At 31.2% G+C, this 23,782-nt stretch overlaps 1 protein-coding gene across 2 annotated transcripts; it reads right to left on the bottom strand.

The window, feature by feature from the left end:
* Positions 1-2,495: 2,495 nt before the first annotated feature.
* On the bottom strand, positions 2,496-21,887 carry LOC111702397 (ankyrin repeat and zinc finger domain-containing protein 1). 2 transcript variants are annotated; one of them, XM_023474066.1, is made up of 28 exons: positions 21,779-21,887; positions 21,258-21,310; positions 20,927-21,141; positions 20,714-20,792; positions 19,950-20,094; positions 19,051-19,121; positions 18,607-18,727; positions 17,773-17,875; positions 17,244-17,297; positions 16,043-16,125; positions 14,491-14,572; positions 14,051-14,084; positions 13,776-13,812; positions 13,226-13,338; positions 12,404-12,457; positions 11,673-11,721; positions 10,875-10,913; positions 10,222-10,282; positions 9,572-9,689; positions 9,253-9,318; positions 8,488-8,656; positions 8,306-8,400; positions 7,660-7,707; positions 7,258-7,347; positions 5,419-5,581; positions 3,824-3,903; positions 3,224-3,272; positions 2,496-2,597 (listed from the first exon to the last, which is right to left on the bottom strand). In XM_023474066.1, exons 3-28 carry the CDS (start codon positions 20,979-20,981, stop codon positions 2,523-2,525), a joined length of 2,133 nt encoding a protein of 710 aa, XP_023329834.1. In that variant the 5' UTR covers positions 20,982-21,141; positions 21,258-21,310; positions 21,779-21,887; the 3' UTR covers positions 2,496-2,522. The 2 variants fall into 2 exon arrangements, with proteins under 2 accessions (XP_023329834.1, XP_023329835.1); XM_023474067.1 differs by lacking the exons at positions 2,496-2,597; positions 3,224-3,272; positions 3,824-3,903 and adding an exon at positions 4,576-4,641.
* Between the last annotated feature and the right edge of the window lie 1,895 nt (positions 21,888-23,782).

Below are 23,782 nucleotides of genomic sequence, written 5' to 3'. Positions count from 1 at the left end.
CATGGTTAGGTATAATCTCGTGCAGAAAACAACTTGAGAACAGCATTGAGGGTTTCAAAACTAAATAAATTTAAAATGAGAGATTTCAAAATTAATAATCTGAATAAGGAATTTAATCAATTTAACATGTGTAAATATTTGATTAATCTCTCTAACCGGGTATTGTGACTAAACCAGTTTAAAGTTATAAACAAACAGTAAATAAACAACCAGAATATGTAAAAAAATCAGAGAATATCACTATTTAGAACCAAATCACAATTTTAATCAAATTGGTTATGGAATTGTCCTAACAACTTATTGAGAACCATGAAATAAACACAACAGAATTCTTGAATTTTTCTGAAACTGGTTGTTAAATGTATACAAACAACTATTGGATCTTACAAACACAAAAACAAAAACAAAAACATTAAAATTATAAGAACTGTATTCTACCTTTTAAATTTATGATTTTTGTATATTTAAAATCTTGAAAAGCATGTAAAGTGCAATAACATAAGGATGTGTATTTTCCAGTTTTATTTTTTTTAAACAACGTAGATTGCAAATGTTTCAAATTATTACTATTCTTTTGCAAAGCTATTTAAGAGAATAAAAAAATTGAATTTCTAATCTGTTACTGGATAATAAGTTTTTCTTAAACTTGTGCAATAAATAAAATTCATAGGAACTAGCAGGGCACAAAGTCTGTCTAGTAATGTTGCATACATTTTACCTTCTCCTTCTGTTAGTTCCTTTCATTTTGAAAATTTGTGGAATATTCAAAAATTAGAAATTTGGTCATTAAAACAAGCTTTAGTAGGTGTTAGTTATAACCTTATCACCGCTGTGTTTTTTTTTCTAATTAACTTAAGTTCAATTAGAATTTTATAAACCTTACTTTTACATAAGAAACAAATTAGGGAGTCCGGAGTGGGGATGTTATTTTTTTTATTCGAATTTTTAAAATAATTTTTACCCATCTGACTTCTGCATTCTGCAAAATATGAATTATCGTTCATTATTGTCAACAAAAAAAATGACATAAATAAACAAACAACTTTATTTTTCTTATAAACATCTGATGGTGTTAAATAGTATACAATTTAATAATCGTATTTTCAAGATACATTTTGAAACTTAATTAAAATAGAAGACTCCCAGCCTTACATTTTGAACTAGTTCTCATTTGTTGGATGTGGTGGCAAATGGACTGACTTAGTGGCAAATTTGTTTGTTGCAGGAGGTCCTTTAAGGTTGCATTGTAGACGGTTTGGTAAAATGGATGCATAATAAAACAATACAGTTACTCTTGCACCAAATTCAGGTCAGTCAGACCCTAGCCTGACTATCCTAACAAGTAATTATTTTTATTCCGACATTTATATATTTTACTAGTAATAATGCTACATTCGGATTTTACATTTCAGCCCTTCCCAGCAAGCTGTGACTTTCGATCTCAATTTGAGCTTTAAAAATAAATTTTATATCTTCTCTGTTTTATTTTTGTTTAAGGATTGTTGAGAAATAAACCAAAGCGCTTTTTAAATTAAAACTGAAGGAACCAAACGCTGATCGGTTCAGACCATTTGACATTTTTTGGATACAAAAAGACAGACAGGCAAGCAAAAATATATTCATAGATACAAAGCACAAACTTAATGCAGGTTCAGCTCTTCTTCAAAAGATTGGTTGAATTTTAATATTTATTTTTTATCTTTTAATAATACTTTATCACATCTTTTTTTGTAGAAAAATAATTCCCAACAAAACACTGAAATAAAATAATGGATTAGAAAAATATTCCATATAAAATCTTTACAAAACTTTACACTATTAAAAGTATAAAAATATATATAATTGGCCAAACAATAAATAAATAAATCCATTATTCCTAATGAAGAGATTCCTAAACCAGATCCCAACAATATATATGCCACTGCCATGTGCTCAAAGTTAAGCTTTTCCTTATTTAAGAAATATTTTATTGATAATTGATATAATTTATTCCTATTTTTTAAATTTTGGATTCGTTGTAAAAGAATCAATGACATCATATTACTAGGAATGGATCCTTTCCACTTTTAAGGAAAACTTTTGTTTTTTAAAAATGGTAGTTTTCAAAAAAAAAAAATTTTTTTCATGTTTTGAAAGTTCAAAACGAGAGGTTTGTTTTCACAAGTGATAGTTTTTTTTTCAAAAACAAAACAATCCTTCTAAGAAAAAAATTAAAACAAAAGAAAATTGTTATTTATTTTTTGATCCTTTTTTCATTGTTAACATGTTATATCATAAAATATATTATTTAAATAGTTTAGAAATTTGCTTTTTAGTGTAAAGCCAATAATGGCCTCTCAGTGGAAAGAGCTCAGCAATTGATTTTAAATAAAATTTTCTTTCATGGTTTTCTCAAAAGTTTTCTGAAGCAGTTAAGAAAAATATGAGATACAGAGGCGTATACAGGGGGGGTCTATGGGGGCTCAGAACAATACAGTAAAAAAATGCAACCCCCCCTAGACAAATTCCTGAATACCCCCCTGTTATTTGTTATTTTCGCGATGTTTCTTAACGCAGGCTGGAGAACAGAAGCTGTTGTCTGAATAACAAAACGGAACCTGAAACAAAAATTAAAAGTGTAAACAGACTTCTCTTTTATTGATGTAAAATCAATCATTAGAACTGGGAACTTTTTTGTTGATCGATCACTTGGTCTTGATATCCACTTTAAAATTTTACGCAGAATCCGTAATTTGTCTATTCTCTTATTAGTTGAACACAAAATTCATTATCTTCTGATTTGCTTCACAGACGACACTCTTGGGATATCGAATTAAGATAAATTAAAAACAAAAGATTGAGATCAAGCAATGATCACCAACCTCAGGAAATACAAATTACAATACAATAATATTTTCCTTTACATTTTATTTTCAAGATTGATTGAACGAATACAAAGTATTCAAACAGAAATAAAATCTCCTATACGATTAAAATATAAATTGTATCTAGAAAAAAAATCAAAAAATTATTTGGTACAAAGTTTTGACCTATTTTTTCTTTATATTCGGGACAATGGAGGGNAATTTTATAATAAATAATATAAATTAAACTAGCTTGGGAACCCAGCGTTGCCCAGGTTACGCATAGTTACTCCCGCCGTTTACCCGCACTTAAGACGATTTTTACTGGGAAACACAGAGATTACAACTTTATATATATATAAATACTCCAACAAACTAACCTTTCCTGATATATCCAAACCACACTGAAAGCATCTGAGCAGCACAACACTATAACAATGGTTTGTTAGAGCAAGTGTAAAAGTTTAAACCATAAGAGAGGGAAGGGACTCAACGGCCGCCATGAGCCTCCCAGATTTACCATACAGTATCGAGCCTCCAGTATACAAAAGAAGCTTTAGAATAAGATCTGAAAAATGATTTTTTCGCGGATTCTTAATATTTCATTTTTTGAGAAACATTCTGAACTAAATTTCGTTAAATATCTATTTTAATCATTAATTTAAGTCATAAATTTTAAATTTTTTTTTTATAGTTTTAGATAAAAATAGTCTATCTCACAATTTCTTAAGAAAAATATTAATTTAAAAACTTATTAATAAAACTATCTCTGAAATAAAAATGGCAACAATACAAACTCATTTCACTTCAGGATTTTCCTTGACATTTCTTGCAATCTGCATGGACTCAAGTTTACCCTGCATAGCGGATGTTGTACGGCATGTCTGTGAGGTTCATTGCTATCCTCTCGCAACTTACATTTCTTATCAATACTTTACATAAATGTGAAGCGGGTAAGCATGAATTTGTAGATACAATACCTGGAAGAAGCTAACAGTCGTCTTTCTGCGGCTAAAGCTCTCTTTTCTCTGTCGGATAAGTTCAAGTATCTTTCCTTTTCCTAAACATTGACTTTAAGTATCTTTCCTTTTCCTAAACATTAACTTCAAGTATCTTTCCTTTTCCTAAACATTGACTTCAAGTATCTTTCCTTTTCCTAAACATTGACTTGAAGTTTCTTTCCTTTTCCTAGACATTGACTTCAAATATCTTTCCTTTTCCTAAACATTGACTTGAAGTAACTTTACTTTTCCTAAAAATTTACTTCAAGTATCTTTCCTTTAACAAACATTAAAGTCAATTTTTTTTCCTTTTTCTAAACATTAAATTAAAGTATCTTTCCTTTTTCCTAGACATTACATTTAAGTATCTTTCCTTTTCCTAAACATTGACTTCAAATATCTTTCCTTTTCCTAAACATTGACTTGAAGTAACTTTACTTTTCCTAAAAATTTACTTCAAGTATCTTTCCTTTAACAAACATTAAAGTCAATTTTTTTTCCTTTTTCTAAACATTAAATTAAAGTATCTTTCCTTTTTCCTAGACATTACATTTAAGTATCTTTCCTTTTCCTAAACAGTGACTTCAAATATCTTTCCTTTTCCTAAACATTGACTTGAAGTAACTTTACTTTTCCTAAAAATTTACTTCAAGTATCTTTCCTTTAACAAACATTAAAGTCAATTTTTTTTTTACTTTTTCTAAACATTAAATTAAAGTTTCTTTCCTTTTTCCTAGACATTACATTTAAGTATCTTTCCTTTTCCTAAACATTGACTTCAAGTATCTTTCCTTTTCCTAAACATTGACTTGAAGTAACTTTACTTTCCCTAAAAATTTACTTCAAGTATCTTTCCTTTAACAAACATTAAAGTCAATTTTTTTTCCTTTTTCTAAACATTAAATTAAAGTATCTCTCCTTTTTCCTAGACATTACAATTAAGTATCTTTTCTTTTCCTTAACATTGAATTCAAGTATCTCTTTGCATAAACAGTAAATTCAAGTATCTTTCTTTTCCAAACACTCAATTCTAGTATCTTTCCTTATATGAATATTTATAAGTCCGTATTACGTCACAAGAACTCCATCCAATGAGAGTGCATAAAAAAAAATAAAATTATAAAATAATAATTGGAGAAAACCTACGTAACATTTAGCTTTCTCTGGAATATCTTTGATTTCAGATTGGTTGCGTATTTGTTGAATATGATCTGTTTATACCTACCATTTCTATACAAAATTGAATATATATGAATTTTCGTATAAAATTGACACAGTTTTACATCAATTTTTCAAAACAGGAACTTCAGATGGATGTTTCATGGGTCGCAATCAAGAGCTAAAGTGATCAGCTTTCAGCCTATACACCCTTTCATTTTTCCTTTACAGTCCCTTTAAATATATAACAACTTGCAACAGAGTGTTCATCAATTACACACGTTTTTGTATATTAAAAAGAGACATTCTTCAGTCAAAAGTTTAACGGGTATGGTTGTGAATCGGACATACCCCTCTTCAAATAGAGGGAAACCAAAACCTTTTTTATAAAGGTAACAAGGTACAAGAACTCATACCTTCTCTTGTTCTTTTTTCAGTCTGTCCTCTTCTTTTACTAGTTTATCCTTCTCCTTTTTCTCTAATCGTTTTGCTTTCTTCTTCTCGCTCTGTTTCCGTTCCTTTTCCTCTTCTTCCTGTTGTGTTAGAGGAGGTGGGACCTGGGCACCCTTCCAGTCATATCTAGAAAGGTTTGAATATGTTTATTTTTATTCTATAAGAGTTAATTCAATGATTTCATGGACTGAAGACATAAAATACAAGCGATAAAATAAGAATAACTCCGTCATCCTTGATCCGTCAAAGATTTATAAAAACCTGTTTTAAATCCAATAAGCCACTCTATAAAATTAAAAAGGTCCCTTCAAGTGTATTTTGAAGACTGAATTATGCTTATATAATTTTTAAACTATGACTTCACAGGTTTTGCTTCAAATATTTGTATTTTTCATCTAATTGCCAACATCACGACATAAGTCATCCTACACACTAATTCCTTTTCAATGACTTCCCAGCCATAATGTAAAATCAGATCTGAAAACTTTAGAATTAGATTCCCTTTATATCGATCACTTAATCTGAATATATTCATTCTGTTTTTAATTTCCCGGCTTCTGATTGGCTGTTTGGGAATTCTGCATACGTCATTATGATTATTTGAATTTTAGACGCTTACCTGGATACAACGAGTAAAATAATCTTAAGATTAACAAAAAGAAGAGATCAAGCATTGATATCGATATCCTCGATTTCTAAAGTTTTCCGCACAAATCATATTGCCTTTAAATACTAGGCTTTTAGGGCACTTCGCGCCCATCTTCTATTTCAATTTTTAATTGTGGCTTTATCTCTGAGCATCTTCTCTTTGTGCAGTATAAAACAAAAACAAAAAAAGTTTGTGGATTTAATAATAATTTTTCTCACATTTTTCAAATTTTACAAAAATAAAAAAAGTTTTGAACACTTTTTAAAACTTTGATCATTCATAAACCTTCCCTGGGGTCACGTGAGGTCCCATACAAAATTTAGGTCCGATCGGCTCAACCGTTTTGACGTTTATTGGATACAAACCAACAAACAAACAGACACCCAGACAAACTAATTTTATATATAGAAGGAAAATTTTAGTAAAGTACCTATTACTGAAAACGCCGTCATGAAAAGTACTTACTAGGAGGAGTAGCTGTTACGTATAATTTGAAGTACATTTCAGGGAAAATTTTGAAGTACCTGTTAGGGAAAATTTCAAATACATGTTAGGAAAAGTACCTGTTAGGAAAAATAACTGTTAGGAAAAGTACCGTTGGGAAAAATAACTGATAGAAAACGTACTTAATGGAAAAATAACTGTTAGGTAAATTACCTGTTGGGAAAAAAAATTATTAGGTAAAGTACCTGATGGGAAAAATAACTGTTAGGAAAAGTACCTGTTGGGAAAAATAACTGTTAGAAAAAGTACCTGATGGGAAAAATAACTGTTATTAAATGTTACTGTTAGGAAAATTACCTGTTGGGAAAAATAATTATTAGGAAAAGTACCTGTTGGGAAAAATAACGGTTAGGAAAAGTACCTGTTCGGAAAAATAACTGTTGGGTAAATTACCTGTTTGGAAAAATAACTATTAGGAAAAGTACCTGTTGGGGAAATTACCTGTTTGGAAAATTACCTGTTTGGAAAAATAACGGTTAGGAAAAGTACCTTTTGGGAAAAATAACGGTTAGGAAAAGTACCTGTTGGGAAAAATAACGGTTAGGAAAAGTACCTGTTGGGAAAAATAACGGTTAGGAAAAGTACCTGTTGGGAAAAATAACGGTTAGGAAAAGAACCTGTTTGGAAAAATAACTGTTGGGGAAATTACCTGTTTGGAAAATTACCCTGAAACTTCCTAAATATATTCCTTGTCTCTTTATCTTGAGCAAGGGTGTAGGGAACACGTTTCAACTTATCCCTGGACAGATACTTTAATAAAAATCACAGGGAATTATTCCTGGGAAAGGTAAAACATAACAATGAAATGGACATATATTGAGAAAATAATTCCAGGGGATGCATTCCATGAAAGTTATTTCGGGGGAAATTGATTGACAAGACATTGATATTTTTAAAAATGAAAAAGCATATTTTTGAAGGAAAAAAAATCTGCACATTAGAAATTAGAAATTAGAAATAAAATTGATAAAAATTTCACGTTTTCATAATATGCTTGTTTTATATCAAATTAAAAAAATAAATCATAATTTTATATTAGTATCTAGCATTCCTGACACATGGATCTGAGCCCAACTCTAGCAATCGTCCAACAATTGATCTAAATATTAGACATTCTAAACATCCTTAGTATTTCTAATGTATCAATAAAGTATCATAAATCTATGTTTAAAATTAATGCTGATAACTAGACATATAAAGATAAACTTACATAATCTTCAAACCATTATCTTAATACGCTTATGTGTGCGAGGGGGCGGGCATGTTTTTTCGGGAGAAGATGTCTTAAAAGTTAATCATTTAATGCATGAGGTTTATGATGTGTCTCTGTCTATTATCATTTCTCTATTTTCACAATATGATAATTCTTGGAAAGAGAGATCCCATGAGCAGCTAGATTTAAGGTTAGTTTACCCTGACTAAACTGTATATAATATATATAATATATAAATATATATATACATTATATACAGATTATATACAGTAGACAGTAGACAGCAGACACATCATAAACCACATGCATTAAATGATTAACATATATATCTGTGTCCTTGCTGTAGGAAGGTCAGCTTAGCTTGAATAAACTGAATATATAAAAACATGTTTCCTGTTTTGTTTACCTTCACTAAGATGTTTAGTGTAAAGTGTATATACATATATAAAAGAAAATAAGTATATATATATATATATATATCTACCTGTGTCCTGCTTGAGCAGCTAGATGTAGGAAGGTCAGCTTACCCTCACCAAACTGCCTATTTACAATGTCTTCTATCACAGTCATATCTTTCTCCTGTTTTTAAGAATAAAAATGAAAAGGATAAAATAAGTTTTTTTTTTAAATCAAAAATAAAATAAGTGCTATTTAATTTATCCCTTCCTTGTTTATCACAGATTCAGTTTTATCATTTAAGTCTCCTGGAGCCATTGAAGCCCCTGGCTCTTCAGGAACCTCGCTTAGGAGTTGTTCCACACACTCGTTTAAGTCTCTCATGTTTCCTGATCTAACCGCAGTAAGGAACCGGTTTTGAAGAGCTATACTTCGACCACTAGAATAATTGGAAATTCTTATGATTCATAATAAAAATAATAATAAACAATCAAACTTCATTCGAAGCCCTCTTCAAAAGTTTATAAACATACGGATATTCATAAAGTATAACTAAGGAAAAAGGGTTGAGGAACTAGTTGTATTGTAAACAATAACATTGATTTTTAAAATACTTTATTTACTGAGAATTCACACTCAAGTCATTTTATATTTCAGTGCTATTTTCCATGTTTTATGTTATGTATGTATCATGGCTAAATCTAAAATGATCTCCATGTCCTAATTGTCCTAATTATTTCTTTTATTATTATTATTATTGTATTTTAACCTAAACTTATCAAAAACTTTTCGTCAGCTTAAATTTCAATTTTGTATTCAATGATGCCCACTATTTAGAATAATAATTTCCCGGATTCCAAAGCATTCTTTAAACAACTGTACACTGTACAACTGTACAACTGTACAGTGTACACTGGTTCTGGAGTATATATTAAGTACTTAAAGAATGTTAGTGCAAAACAATGATTTTTGGGAAAATAAATATGAATTTTTGTTCTAAAAAGGGTTTGTTTAAATTATTTACAATAATGATACCTAGCTCCGTTCTCAGAGTCTTCTTTTTCCGTTAATCCAACACTCGTCTTTTTCTTCTTCTTCTTCCTAATTCAAACAGTCAGTATCAATAATAATTATAGAAAATTATTCATTAATAACTGGAAATGTTAAAGTGGGGTTACAATTCTACACTTCGTGACACCAAATTTGTGCAGGCTGCGTTTGGTCCTAAAAATTAGATAACCTTCTGAAATTGTACGAGGTCACATGACCTCGTAACTCATCTAAATTTGATTTAACGCCCAAATATAAGGGAAAACAAATTGTTGTTATTAATTAAAAAAATGTTTGTTCTTACTTTGCATTACTCTGATCGAACTCTGCCAGGTGTCTAGTATCCTGTATCTCAACCTCAAGATTCAGCTCCGACTCATTCTCATCTTCAGGGTCAGATTCAACAGCATCATTACCAATACCTGAGATGGGAGTTAGTAATAGAAAGAGCTCCGTGGCTTAGTGAGTAGCGTTACACAAAAACTCTGAGGCCGAATTAAAAGAATTTGAACCGCGTCTAGACGCGGTTCAAACATAGTTGGTTCAGCAAGAAATTTTAATTAGTGTTTCGTGATTTGAGCCGGCGCTCAATTGTAACCGTTTATTGGCGGTTCAACGACGTGGTTCAAATTCTTTGAATTCGGCCTCCGATCTCTGGTTTATTTTTTGAACCAGTTAATGTAGATCAGATCTTTGCTGTAATTTAAGTGTTTTCTCTATTATTATTTTTTTAATAACAATCAACCAAAAGACAATGTACCAGACCTACAGGTTACATTTACAATACAATGAAAACAGGGTTGAGCTCCGCCACATACCCTCGTGGGATCTAGTGGTTCAGATCTAGCCTCAATTTTTAAAGATTCAGTGTGTATACCTGAAATGCATGGACAATAAAAAGTTGAAACACTACTAGTTGATTATATTGTTGATTTAACCTGGTATAAGCCCTACCTGGTATTATCCTAGCAGGTAAATCCCTAGATTTAGATCTCCGAATACGTCCTTCTTTTACCTATAAATAAGAAATTATTTTAAATTTACTAAAGGAACCGTTCACTTATTTGGATATTTTTAGGGTTAAACTAAATGCCTTATTAGCTCTTCATTAGTATTAGTCCTCCTTTTCAAAGATAACTGTAAAAAAAGTCGTTTTATCGTTCAGAATTCCTGCGCAAAAACTTTAAAAGCTATCTCTAATATCAAATGTTTTTATATTTTAGTATATAATATCTAACAAATGTTGTCATTGAAATAGCTAAAAGGATATTCAGTTTACCCTGAAAACACTTACATAAGTTTCCTTTGATGTGTCCATTTTTAATTTGGGTTGTCTGCTAAAATTTAACAAAAACAAAAATATCCAAACATTATTAGTAGGGTATTTGGAAAAAAATATTTCTTTTATGACTACCTCGAACAGATTTATTATGAAAACTAACCGTTTAGTTTATTCATTTTGTCTAAATAATATAACAAACTAACCGTTTAGTTTATTCATATTGTCTAAATAATATAACAAACTAACCGTTTAGTTTATTCATATTGTTTAAATAATATAACGAACTAACTGTTTAGTTTATTCATATTGTCTAAAAAAAGCGTACCTTGTTAGTCGGTCGACTTGCGTGGAAAAGATCTGCTTCCTGAAAGAAAACTAACTTTTAAAAATAAATAAATGAAGAATTTACATTAAAACCATCAAAGTTATTTAAGAAGTTTGCTGTTTGTTCAGCAATATTTTAAATAATTAAATGTTAGGAAATATGCTACATTGTCTACTGAAGAATTTTCTTTATTCACGGATTTTCTTGTTTTCCTATCCCGGATTTGTAGATTTGAATTTTTAGAACTCTATATGGAATCTAGTATGGAATGGAGTAACAAACTGATTTTTTAATCCCTATTTTATTGCAATCTCTGGTCGTAGACCGCTAATATTTCAAGTTATAAATTCTGTTCGAGCAAATAGTCTAAGGTTGAAATATAGAAGGTTAACACCATCAGTTTGCAAAGATAAGGGTTTACAAATTTTTTTGTGTGTGTAATTTTTGACAAAAAAAACTAAGTACAATGAACTTAAGATTTGTTAACAACGTTTTACTGGCTGTTTTTTCTAAATCATTTTTTTTTCAAGATCGGCAAAATTTGAATTTACCATGTACATTGTACATGACACTGTATCCTTAAAACGGGGTTACTTTGTAGGGTTTAAGCTGTACATGAAATACAAGATGGCATATTTGGAAGAAATGCTCTAATCAAATAAATCTGGAAATACTTTTCTAATATTTAACTATTGGGCAAGGTGGTAATTCTAAAATATTTACGGCTCGGGGGTTATTTCACGGGGCTCAAGGCAGTCAGGCAACCCCTCCCTCCCTCCGTATTGCAGAAAGAGTGACCTGGTGTATTTCAACCCTAGAGAGTAGATCTTGAACTCGTTTAACCTCACTTAACACATTTTAAACTTTTTCATGTAATTAAAAAAATCTTCGCATTTAGAGGAACTGTCAAAGTGACATTAAATTTGATGCCGGATTTACTACGGTACCCTTTAACCCTTTATCATTGTATTTCATCTGAAAAAAAGCAACTTATCTAAATTTCCTTCTTTTCCTATGCTACATTAATTTTTAGATAAAGGATCTTGTGAGTAGGGAGGCGCAGCACTAAAATCTGATCAATTTTCGGCAAAAGAAAACAAGACAAGGTTTAAAGTGAACCATTTATTGTGTATTGGACATGTTTAGAGTACCTTGAATAGGCCAACAGCCTCTTTGATAATGTTTAATAAAAGAAAAGAATGCATTGATGATTCAAGGCGAAAATCAAAAATATGGAATATGTATATGTTTAATAAACCAGATTTAATGAATAGCGAGTCATAACCTGAAGCACTTCTTTTATGGGCTGGGTCAACCCAAAGAGAAGAGTTTTAATTTAGTCTACGTGGTTTAACTATGTCTCGCTATTCATCAAATCCAAACCTTGAAAGAATAAAAATTAATGTTCAATTCTTTAATAAATTAATAATGTTGTTCTGATTTAATTCTTTCAGAATTGAATAAAAACATGCTTTTTGTCAAAATAAATTAAGGCGAAAACGATTTCAGACAAAAGTTTTTAACGATTCCTAAATGTTGCTCTTTTGGTGGGGAACGGTATGCTTCGTAGTCTGGGGTCATTCCTTAAAATATTTTCAGTTTTAAGTATTAATCGAAATGATTCAGCACACTAATAACTATCTAATAAATGCAGTTTTTTCGTCATTGAATAATAATAATAATAAATGAGATCAATCCAGTCAGTACATAATAGTTCCCGCGAAATAATGCTTTTTTTTAAATTAACCTAATAAAGGCTGTGTGAATGACTTATATTGTGCTTGTCATTCATAAGTATATAATAGGAAATGTTACCCAAGTATTAAATATGATAGCTGTTTCAGATAGTCAGGGGTTTTGTTTATAGTGAGCGTATTTCAGATAGTATACTATGCGACAAATAGAACATACCACTTAATGGATATTAGAGGTATCTTTACCGATCAGAGTTATATAATACTACTTTATGAACATTTTTTGTATTGTGAATCAGGGGATCAAGTATTAATCTCCATCTTATGCAGATCTACGGATCAATTTAATTCCTAGTCGATCCCTCGTGATGGTTATACCCTGCAGGGATAACTTAAAATTGAGGAATTTAAAAGTGTCCACATTGGATATCGAGATCAAGCGTTGAAGATTAACAGTCTCCACAGAAGTTCCGCCCTACGTGGATATATTTGGGAAGCTAGCTCTCCTCGATCTAGGTTTTATCCATTAAAAACTTTAAAATTTAATTTGAAATTCTTAGCGCATAAAATGAGAGATTACGGATTCGATTTTTAAAAATGTCATAGTTCATTTTCCATCATAATAAAGTTCAGCTCAGTTGCAGTACACTCATGTACCTTGCAAGTGCTGGTTGTTTGCCGCCAAACAAAACATTTCTATTTGAGCTGGCGGCACGACAGAATATTAATGAACAGCTGGCAAGCTCAGCGGACCACAGTTTAGTGATATCCTGGAAATATATGGTTTAAATTGTAAACTAACATTATTATTATTATTATTATTTATTATTATTATTGTTAATAGTTTGAATCCCAAACAGAAGCATTTGCTAGAAAGGTCATGAAAAATTGATAATAAAAATCAATTTAGGAGAAAAATTATCTTTATTATATGTTGGAGACAAATATATATATAGGAGGATCGTCATGATAGACGTGTAACATTATGTTAAGTATAATTCTTTTTTTAATAAAAATGTGAAGTTAAAAACTGAAATATATATATATATATATTGAATTTGATATAAAATAACAAATGTTGCATACAAAGAGAATTTATACAGATTTAGTCGACGTTAAGGAAAACCGTTTAAATATATTGTGAATGTTGACAATAACTGCTTCTACAAAAATTAATTCTGTGAATTTTTCTCTTATTTTTTCATACCTGGACATGCTGAATAAGCGCCATTTCATTGTACCGTCTGCATATATAATATTTGTTAATTGCTTTTTTAAAAACATAACTGAAAATATAAATGACTTTTTTATAAAATTTCAACTATCCATATTAAAACTTTTGCAGAAAACCGTTCTAATTCGTTAAAGACACACTTTAAGTTTAGCAAATCTTGATATAAACGGCGATTTCTCTCTTTTGAATATAATTATTATTTTTTTGTGTTTTCGCGACAAATATTTACTCAAAAACATATACTTTTCCTGAGACTGGCTCCAGCACTTTTATGCGTACTCCCTGTAAGCATTCATGCTAAACCTTGTATGTTTAAAAGTTTCATATTTAAAAAAACATACGTCGAAACCACCGTTGGACTTAAAATATTCTCGATTTTCAAGATAAATATGCTACGTCAGTAACGTTGACTTTACACTGTACGCTGGGGTACACCTTACACTACAGTTTTTCGGCCTTTAACGGATAACACTCCAGTTTTTCAGCATTTGAACATGAGTTCTACAACGTCAATGATCAATTAAAAGGTAATGGGTTCCATTGTAAATCAGGCATTCCCATATTTGCTTAGAGGGTCACCTCAATTTGCGTAAAATTAGTATAATTTCAAAATATAAAGCAGAATAACTAAAACTCAAACGAAATTAAGTTTTTCAGAAAATTTTTTGAAGACTGATTTAGCATTTTCCTGCTTTATTATCAGCTGATCCCTGACTTCCTCCCTGTTTTGCTCGAACTGTATAACAATGGAAGGTCTTGTGAACTAACACCTACAAAAACAAGTTTACTATTTCACTTAATATTCACAAAAATGAAATTTATCCAAGACAAAATCTAGGGGGCCTGGAAATAAGTATAGCTCTGTGGAGTGAGGGTCGTTAAGTAAAATTATAAGAATGTCTAAGAAAATAAGTTTAAGTTTCGCGAAAAAAGTCTTTGAATGCAAAATAAAAAAGTATTAAGTTTTTTTGTTATGTATATTTAGTTCGCCACAAGATATTGTTGCCGTTTATTGGAGCCTTTGACCCGAAAATTTTAAATGATTATTTTAAGAAAGTGTTTATGATTCGTTTTTTTGTGATAAATGTAAATGTGAAACCAAAACTAACGATAAAAATTAAGGAAAAATAATACATTCATTTTTATATAAAAAGTGTTCAAATATTTTTAGATTGTTAAATCTAGTTTTAGACTTAAGAACAGGACGATTTTAAGAACCCTCTTTAAGTGAGAATTTGGACAGAGAATTAGACGCAAACTTCTTGGAATATTTATTCTCTCAGATCTAGTTTAATCTAAATAAATTACAAAACCGATAATTTAGTTGAAAACAAATAATAAATAGGTTGAAAGTTAGGATTAAGAAAACAAAATTACACACTTAAACTGCTTTATCTCAATGTTCTAAAGTCAAGCCTTTCTCCAATACATCAGGTGGACTTCACTCCTTCTTATAGGACAATATCCGGTGGACTTCGATCCTCTCCTGGGACCATATCCGGTGGACTTCACTCCATCTATAGGACCATATCCGGTGGACTTCACTCCATCTATAGGACTATATCCGGTGGACTTCACTCCTTCTTATAGGACCATATCCGGTGGACTTCACTCCTTCTTATAGGACCATATCCGGTGGACTTCACTCCTTCTTATAGGAGCATATCCGGTGGACTTCACTCCTTCTTATAGGACCATATCCGGTGGACTTCGATCCTCTCCTGGGACTATATCCCGGACTCATCTTCTTTGTTCCATGGTTACTTGGAGCTGATGAATTGCTGAGAGTACAGTTGTATTGTGTACATTTGGAGGTGTGACAGGCTCCAACAGCGGCGTATTCAGGAATTTGTCCAGAGCGGGGCTTAAATTTTTATCTTTCCAGAGGGGGCTCAGCACCCGTTGGGGCCTGAAAACCCCCTGAAATCAATAAATTTCACAGGTCCAAGGGGGCTTAGCCCCCATAGCCACCCCCCCCCCCTGAATACGCCCCTGGACTCCAACTGTACAGTGTACAAGTTCCGTTTCCTGTGTGACTTGAATAAACTAAATATTCACAGATTTCTGCGTACAATTTTGCAATAGAATCTCGTTGTAAAAGGGTTCCAAAATCACACTTTTTAGCATAATCTAGATTTTAAATAGATAGGCTTAGCGGCGGCTACACTCGGCCGCTAAGCCTTTCATAAGGGGGGAGGGGGAAGGGGGGAGGCGTCTTTTGATAGAAGTTTAATTTTGACCTGATTGTCCCTGAAAACTGCCCCAGCAAAGTGTCCACCCCCAAGCATAAATATTGCCCAGGTATTCACACCAACCAATCGATCTAGAAACATTTCAAATTTTCAAAAATTTCTTTTTAATGTTTATTTTCCCATCGTGATTGAGAATATAAGAAACCAGTTTAGTGAAAATAACTTATCTGTACACTATACTCTATACACTCTACAGTGCCTAGGATCAGGATACAAGTGGCAAAATTTCTAATCGAGATATCAAACATGCAACGTTTAGCTAAACTTACTGTCAACCAATAAGATTTCATTAAAGCTTTTCTAAGTGTTTGTTTAATGACAAATCAAGTTCATGCATAAAAGTCCAGACATTTTTGGAAATATGTTTTTGGCAGAAGATTTATTTTACAGGAGATGATCCGGATCCGAATTCGTAAGGATGTGACCTGCGATGTGTAGTAGTTGAACTGAGAATGTAATAATGTAAAGTAATTTCTTAGGATTCCTTTGAGACCTATCAGACGTTTTTACGGTGCATACTTTTTCAGCAAGAGTACAAATTCAATTTTTAAAATCCATTTTTGAGGGATGATTTTAAGAATAGGTTTTTTTTTTAAATTATTCAAAGACGACCACGAAAAATTTAACAAAAATTCAACTGTAAACTAATAAATTGTTTAGGAACAGAATGAGAAAATAAAAATTCATCGAAAATATTTAATCCTACTCAGTTATTAGTTTCTGTAATGTCTCAAACATTTTCTGTAGATTTCTTGCAATTATTATTGAAAAGACGACATTTGAAAATTTGAAGAAATCTGCAAACAAATTTGAAAAGAATAAGAAATTCAATATAGTGATGAAAAGAATAATTGATTCTAACATTGATCTATTGACAAATTTCTTTAAGAAATATGTTCCTGAACATCCAATTAGTTTACTTTAGAATTGTTGTCACAATTTTCGTCGATGTTATTCAGTAATTAAAAAAAAACGATTCTCAAAATCATCTCTCCAGAAAGGACAATGAAGGAGGATTTAAAAAATTAAATTTGCACTCTTGCTGAACAAATATGCACAGTAAAAACGTGTTTACAAAACTGCATTCTCAGCTTAACTACCATACATTGCCGGTCACTCACTTTAACCAAAATTAATCCCAAGCACTAGATTTCTTATTTCTCCTTCATAGATATTTTAAAATATATTCCTAAAGCTGTTTGTAGAGCTGACTCTGAAGGTAGATCTCGAGATTTTGGAACAACTAAAACAACTCAAATTTAATTTTTAAGTTAAATATTATGTTCATTATTATTATTATTGAAAAAAACTATATTTTCGAAAACAAAAATAAGGGGTTCCAGGTTAATCTTTCTTGAATAAAACCTACTATCAAAGATATGGGGATTCCTGGTTTATCTTTCTTATATAAAACTATTTTTTTTTGTAAACAAAGATTTTGGGGTTCCTGATTCATGTTTCTTAAATAAAACTATATTTGTGCAAACAATGATATGTCGATTCCTGATTAATTCTTTCAATAAAACTACATTATTTTGGTTTATCTTTCTTAAATAGAACTACATTATTGTAAACAAAGTAATGAGGGTTCCTGGTTTATCTTTCTTAAATAGAACTACATTATTGTAAACAAAGTAATGAGGGTTCCTGGTTTATCTTTCTTGGATAAAACAATGTTTTTGTCTCTGGCTGTGCTGTCTTAAGGGTTCAAAACCTACCTATCAAGGTCTTGAATATGGATACAATATTCCCAGAAGATGTTTTGAGGTAAAAGCGAGGATCCCTCGAGGCCAGGGTATATTCATCCTCGTCATCCTCATCCTGTGCATTGACAAGTTTCTTAAAGAGACTGTAAGCGTAATTTTAAGTGACCCTCCATGCAAAGATAGAAATGTCCGATTAACAACGGTACCCTAGAAACCTCAATCTCATCAAAAATGTGGAAGCTACAATTGTTTTCCTGACTGAAAAAGTATTTATTTCTGTAATTTTCTCCACTTCTTCTAAGTAAGAAATGCGCAACTCACTTTCGCAGAGAAACCGCAAAATAAAATATACATTTTAAAGAAGCAAAACATGGATATGTGATTCATACTTAATCAGACAAAGCTATTAGGGTACCGTCGTTAATCGGCCGTTGCCATCTTTGCATAAAGGTTACTTGAAAATGAAGTAAAGCTTACAGTCCCTTTAAATTGTTGGTTTAAATATGAAACTGATCACTCTTCATCCTAGAATTTCATATCTAAAATCTTTGCAATCTGATAACTTTAAATTGGAATTCTGCTAAATGCAACAGTCAAACTATTTAAGGTTTACCCCATCAGGTTTCAAAGATATAGCGGTTAAAAATTTTGGGGTTAAAGGCGGATTTTTAGTTTTTTAGCTTTCAATTATATTTAAAGTAAAAATTATATTTTGGAAAAAGTTTAGTATCAACTAAATCAATATAATGTAAGCTTAAACAATCGATTCTTGGCAGGCGATTGTAATTTTTTACAACAATTTTCCCTTTGAATGGGACGAGGGGGGTTCATCGTATACTTCCTAACCTCTGAATCTGATCCTGAGATTGAAATATTTCCGTCCTCTGTCTCCGCCTTCTCAAGGATACTGGAGAACTCTTCCTCGGATACTGCAGCCCGGGACTCCAGGCTCAGCTTCAGGTTATACCTGGAGTAATAAATCAGCTTCAGGATATACCTGAAGTAATATTAGTTACAGGATATACCTGGAGTAATTACCTGTGCCGAGTATATAATTTTTAAAATTAAAACCCGGGGGACTTAAAATGAAAGGGGGGGGGGTGGAGAAAAATTGGACAATAAAAAGAAGTTTTTTCGTCCTTTTAGATACTGTCCCCCAAAAAAATCGGTAGTTTCCCCTACAAAACATTTATTTTCCCATTTCGGGAAAAATGATTTTTTAAGAGGGGGTGAATAATTTTTTAAAGAAAATATACACCCCTAAATGAAAATTGTAAAATGTGTTTCTACCTGTGCCAGTCTAGTTTATAGTGACCTCGTTGTTCCTGGATATTTAGGAACTCTACTCTACAGTAGGAACACTAAACAGTATACACTGTTAGAAATGGGCGCGTTCAGCTTTTTTTAATTCGTTCGTTCATCATTCGCTAACGACCCATTTCGTTCGTTATTTTTCAATCGTTCGTTTTCTCATTGAACGATTTTTAAATCGTTCGTTTTTTGTTTCACTCGTTCTTAAAAAAATGATCGTTTTTCCATTTCTCTAAACGATCCAATTCGTTCGTCCATAGTTCGTTCTTTTGGAATGACACCATAGTTCACAAAAAATTTAGTTCTTTCACAAAACGATGTCCATCTCTACACAAAGGAAGATAGACAACAAATTTACTCTATCTTAACAATCTATAGGTAATTTCGCATTTCAAAATTGTTACTTAGACCAAAACTTTTGAATCAAAACTATTGAATTAAACCCATTTTGACCACATGTCATATGTGAAAACTAAAAATATCTAAGATTTTATGCAAGCAAACTTATCACAAGTACAATTTTTTGTTTTCAAGTGACAAACTTAAAAGTTTAAAAACCAAATAAAAAAAAACTATACTCATTCAACATGCAGAGAATACCAATAAACATGGGAATTAGGGTGGTGAATCTATATAATTTTAAGAATCAACCCTTCTCCCAGACTAGATGGGAAAAGGGAAATTTCTATTGGAGGGAAAAAATTCAAACATGGTCCTATTAATTAGTTTTTTACATCTTTTCTTATACATTTTTATACATTTAACCAGAATTCTTTAATTTTTTACACGAAGTCATATGGACAGGAAATGTAGGAAGGTAATAAGGGTGACAAGAATTAAGGATGTAAAAAAAACGGACGTCATGAAGAGGAAAAAACCTGTTTCGCGTCAGAAACTTGAAGATCTTTCAGAGACAAGGTTTGATGTTCTCCAGTTTGTTCTGGGTCTACTGCTACTGGAGATTCATCCTTAATCTCAGGATCTAGTTCTTCACCCTTCCCACTCCTCCACAATCTTGACCCTCTTTACAGACCAGATTTATCAATCAATCAACCATGGTTTAAGAGATGTCCGTCTAAGCTACTATCCATAATTATGAGAAATATTGCTTTTCTAAGTAAAAACTTAATGAAAGTTAGTGAGAGACATACACAATACTCATAGTGATACTTCATAATTTTTAATCATGATTGTGAAAATCATAGTTATTGTAATAATGATAGTAATAATGGTGATAGTGATAGTGAAAGTAATCATGATGATAATGATAGTAATAATGATGATAGTGATATTGATGCTGATAGTAACCATGACTATAAATATAACTATATAGCCGTGACCTTGACAATGGCAGTTTTATTTTATAAAAATTACAAAAATAAAATAATTATAAAAAATTGTAAAAAAATTTATAATGGTAATGATGAATAATAATTTGTCTACTGTTAGGGTTTAAATCCAAATTTTAAATAATACCGGCAAACAATTAAAAAAATCGTAAAAATGTTCAAATGCTCCAAAGTTTATAAAAATAAGTCGTCAGTTTTCAACATTATTTAAATATTGTTTGAAAAAGAAAGCATTACTTAATTTTGTCAATAATTAATTTTTTAGATCGTTTCTGTTTCAAAATCCAAGTTTCCTTAATTGCGCCATTTTTTCTTTTGAATGGAGATAGAAGAAAGTTTCTTTCCTCTTTTCTTTTTTTCCAGCTTCCTTTCCTAATATATATAGCAATATAAAGCTTCTGAAATGGGGTATATGTATTCATTGAAAAACGATCCCCCCCCCCCTCGCTGGATAACATAACATTTACCATTTTGTAAACACGTTAAAATGAATGAAAAAAATTTACCCATATCCTTCTCTTCTTCTTTTTCCCCCTTTTCTGAAGAACGAACATCTGACATTTTTATCTTAAATTTTAAAAATTTATAATTTCGATTGATATTTCTTCAGAATGTTGTAACAACAGAGAGTAAATTTTATTCTAAATGTTTGGAAGCAGGGTTTTTATCTTTTATCAGTTGTTTTTCAAGTTCTTGTATCCGCTCGTACATCTGGGTTCCCCTAGATTATATTCTCTTGTAGCTTTTAAAATTAAGCTGAGATTGCATTCTAGCCAGACACTCACTTTAGAATGTTTATATTGAAAATTATATTAAAAAGAAATATTTAATTTTTACCTATTTTTAATTTTCCAATCCTGTACTTTTCGGTTGTGTTCCTTAAGTTTTTCCTAAATATCAAATTTAATGGTAATTTTAAATTCATAATCGTAATAAAATCAATTTTTTAAAAAAAATCTTAAAAATAACTATTTTTAAATATCGAAAAAAGGAACTGAGTTTTTGCCACAAATTCTGAATTTCTAATCCCTTTATCTTTTCACCCTGATGGTGTAAGCCTTTGATATTTCAAACTATCATTATTTGATCTACAAGAATTCATATTTTGATATATCTATGGTCTCTGACATTAAATTGCAAAGATAAATGTATAAGAAAATCAGAGTTTGTGACAAAAACTTAATTCCTTTAATAAATTTAATTAGATGATGGCAAAGTAAATGCCTCAAATTGATTACTTATTGAGTGCACATCATGAATCACCAATTTGTTCACAAATTATAAAAAAAAATTAAAGAATGAATAAGTTGGTTTTTGTAATTTATTTACATTCTTCACTAAAATATTATTAATTAAACCTTGTATTTCTCTTGATACAAATATCTCTGGGTTTGGTTCAGCAGTTTCCAATCTTGGTTTGCCTGTCTATAAATCGCTTTAATCATCTGAGAGCGTCCAACTCCTAGTCCTATTAGAGACATAGATACACTAGCGTGAGAACCCGACGCTGCCCAGTTACTCATAGTTACTACCGCCGTTTACCAGCACTTGGTTAATTTTACCGGGAAACTAAATTTTAGCCTTAAAAATCGAGGCTCTTGTGAGTTCCCCCATCAAAATATAAAGCAAATAGGTCAAGGGGTTCCTCAGTTATGATCGGACAAACAAACAGACAAACAGAGATTACAACTTGAACTTTATATATTTATAGAAAGAAGATAATATTTTAACTTTTTAAAGATAACAATTTTTTTTATAAGCTTGTCAACCAAATTTTGAGTTATCAAGTCTATTTTAGAAATGGACGATTTCAAAACATCTTAAGAAATGGCCCCTTTACATAAATTGAGGAAAAAATTTCATTTCTAGCATCGCCGCAACTTAAAATTTTCTTCGCTGTTTGTTCAAGAAAGCAGTAATTTAGATACACCAAACTCAGATTTTTAAATGACGATGAGATCGTTATTTTAGAATCTTTTATCATCATTCTCAGTTTCTATTTTTTTCGGAAGGTTTTTTTTCCTTCCATATTAAGTGTTAGTTGATATATTGAGTCCTCTACGGTCAGAAATAAAAAATCGGATATATAGGAAATCAATAGCGAAGAATGTGTGAAAAAAAGATACTTTTAGACTGATAATTGTTTAAAAGTTTAACGCCAATTACCCTAGGTGTTAGTTTTAAACAATTGATTCATTAACGGTTAAACATTAAACAAATCCGGGCTGAAAACCCACCTCTCAGTCAGGACTTGAAACTCCAAGCTGTAGAGTGGAGCCTAAAGCTTTCCCTAACACTCATGATTTGATTTGATTTGATTAAGATGAGATAGTCAAATGTTACGAATACAGTCATATATCAAATAATAATTTGCCGGGATGGCCTTACTCCTGTAGTGGATCGGAGTTTCAAGTCCGCACCATGTCCCGGTTTTTCAGCCCGGTCTTTCGTTCAAAAGAAAAATGTTCCTCATTTTTACTTTGACGTTGCGAAGTACCCAGCCACACGACCAAGTTTAAGCCATGCCCCACTTCAGAATACCTATCATTTTAGAGTTTCCAGTCAAAAGCTTCAAGTTTGAATGATGAGTAATTAAGAGGGGGGAGATGCTCTGGCGAAAACTAAAAATCTACATGAAAAGAAAAATTAAAACATCCTTCTTGATACTTTTAACCCAAAATCTTATTTATTTTCCACTACTAATCATTTAGCTTCCCTGCAATCCAGCGAATAAAACCTTAAAAAGTCTACCCAGCTTTTAAAAGGGGGGGGGAATGATTAGTCAAGAGAAGAAAATATTCACTCTTGTACAAATATAAGTCAACTATACAATAATACATAAAATGATGACTCTCTAATTTCTATTGTTAAATAAAAATGATAGCTTGGGAACCCATCGTTGCACAGGGTACTCATAGTAACTTCCCCCGTTTACCCGCGCTTGGTCATAAATTACGATTTTAGCTATTTCTCCCTATTAAAGTCGACCCACTAAACTAAGAATCTCAAAACCAAAGCTAAACTCCCGTGGTCCTCTGAATTCCCCTTTCGAAATTTGAGGCAAATCGGTCAATGGGTTCATAAGTTATACTCGGACCTCCAAACAAACAAAGATTGTTACTTTATATCTATATCTCCCTGGTGGTGGTAGACGGTGTTTTGTCAAGGATTCTTTAACATAGATAATTCTAGGACTAATATTTCCCTAGACACAATTTCCAACTTCAAGATTATTATTTTTGTGTTTTTTAATATATATATATATATATATATATATATCAGCTATGGCTGGCCAAGCGGCTGGACCAAATTGGCAGACATTTTTTCCCCGTTTTTTTTTTCAAAATTTTCCGTCTCACAAA

This window comes from Eurytemora carolleeae, unplaced genomic scaffold (assembly GCF_000591075.1).
Source record: "Eurytemora carolleeae unplaced genomic scaffold, Eaff_2.0 scaffold498, whole genome shotgun sequence".
Taxonomy (NCBI): Eukaryota; Metazoa; Arthropoda; class Copepoda; order Calanoida; family Temoridae; genus Eurytemora; species Eurytemora carolleeae.
This window is presented reverse-complemented; position numbering and strand designations above follow the sequence as displayed.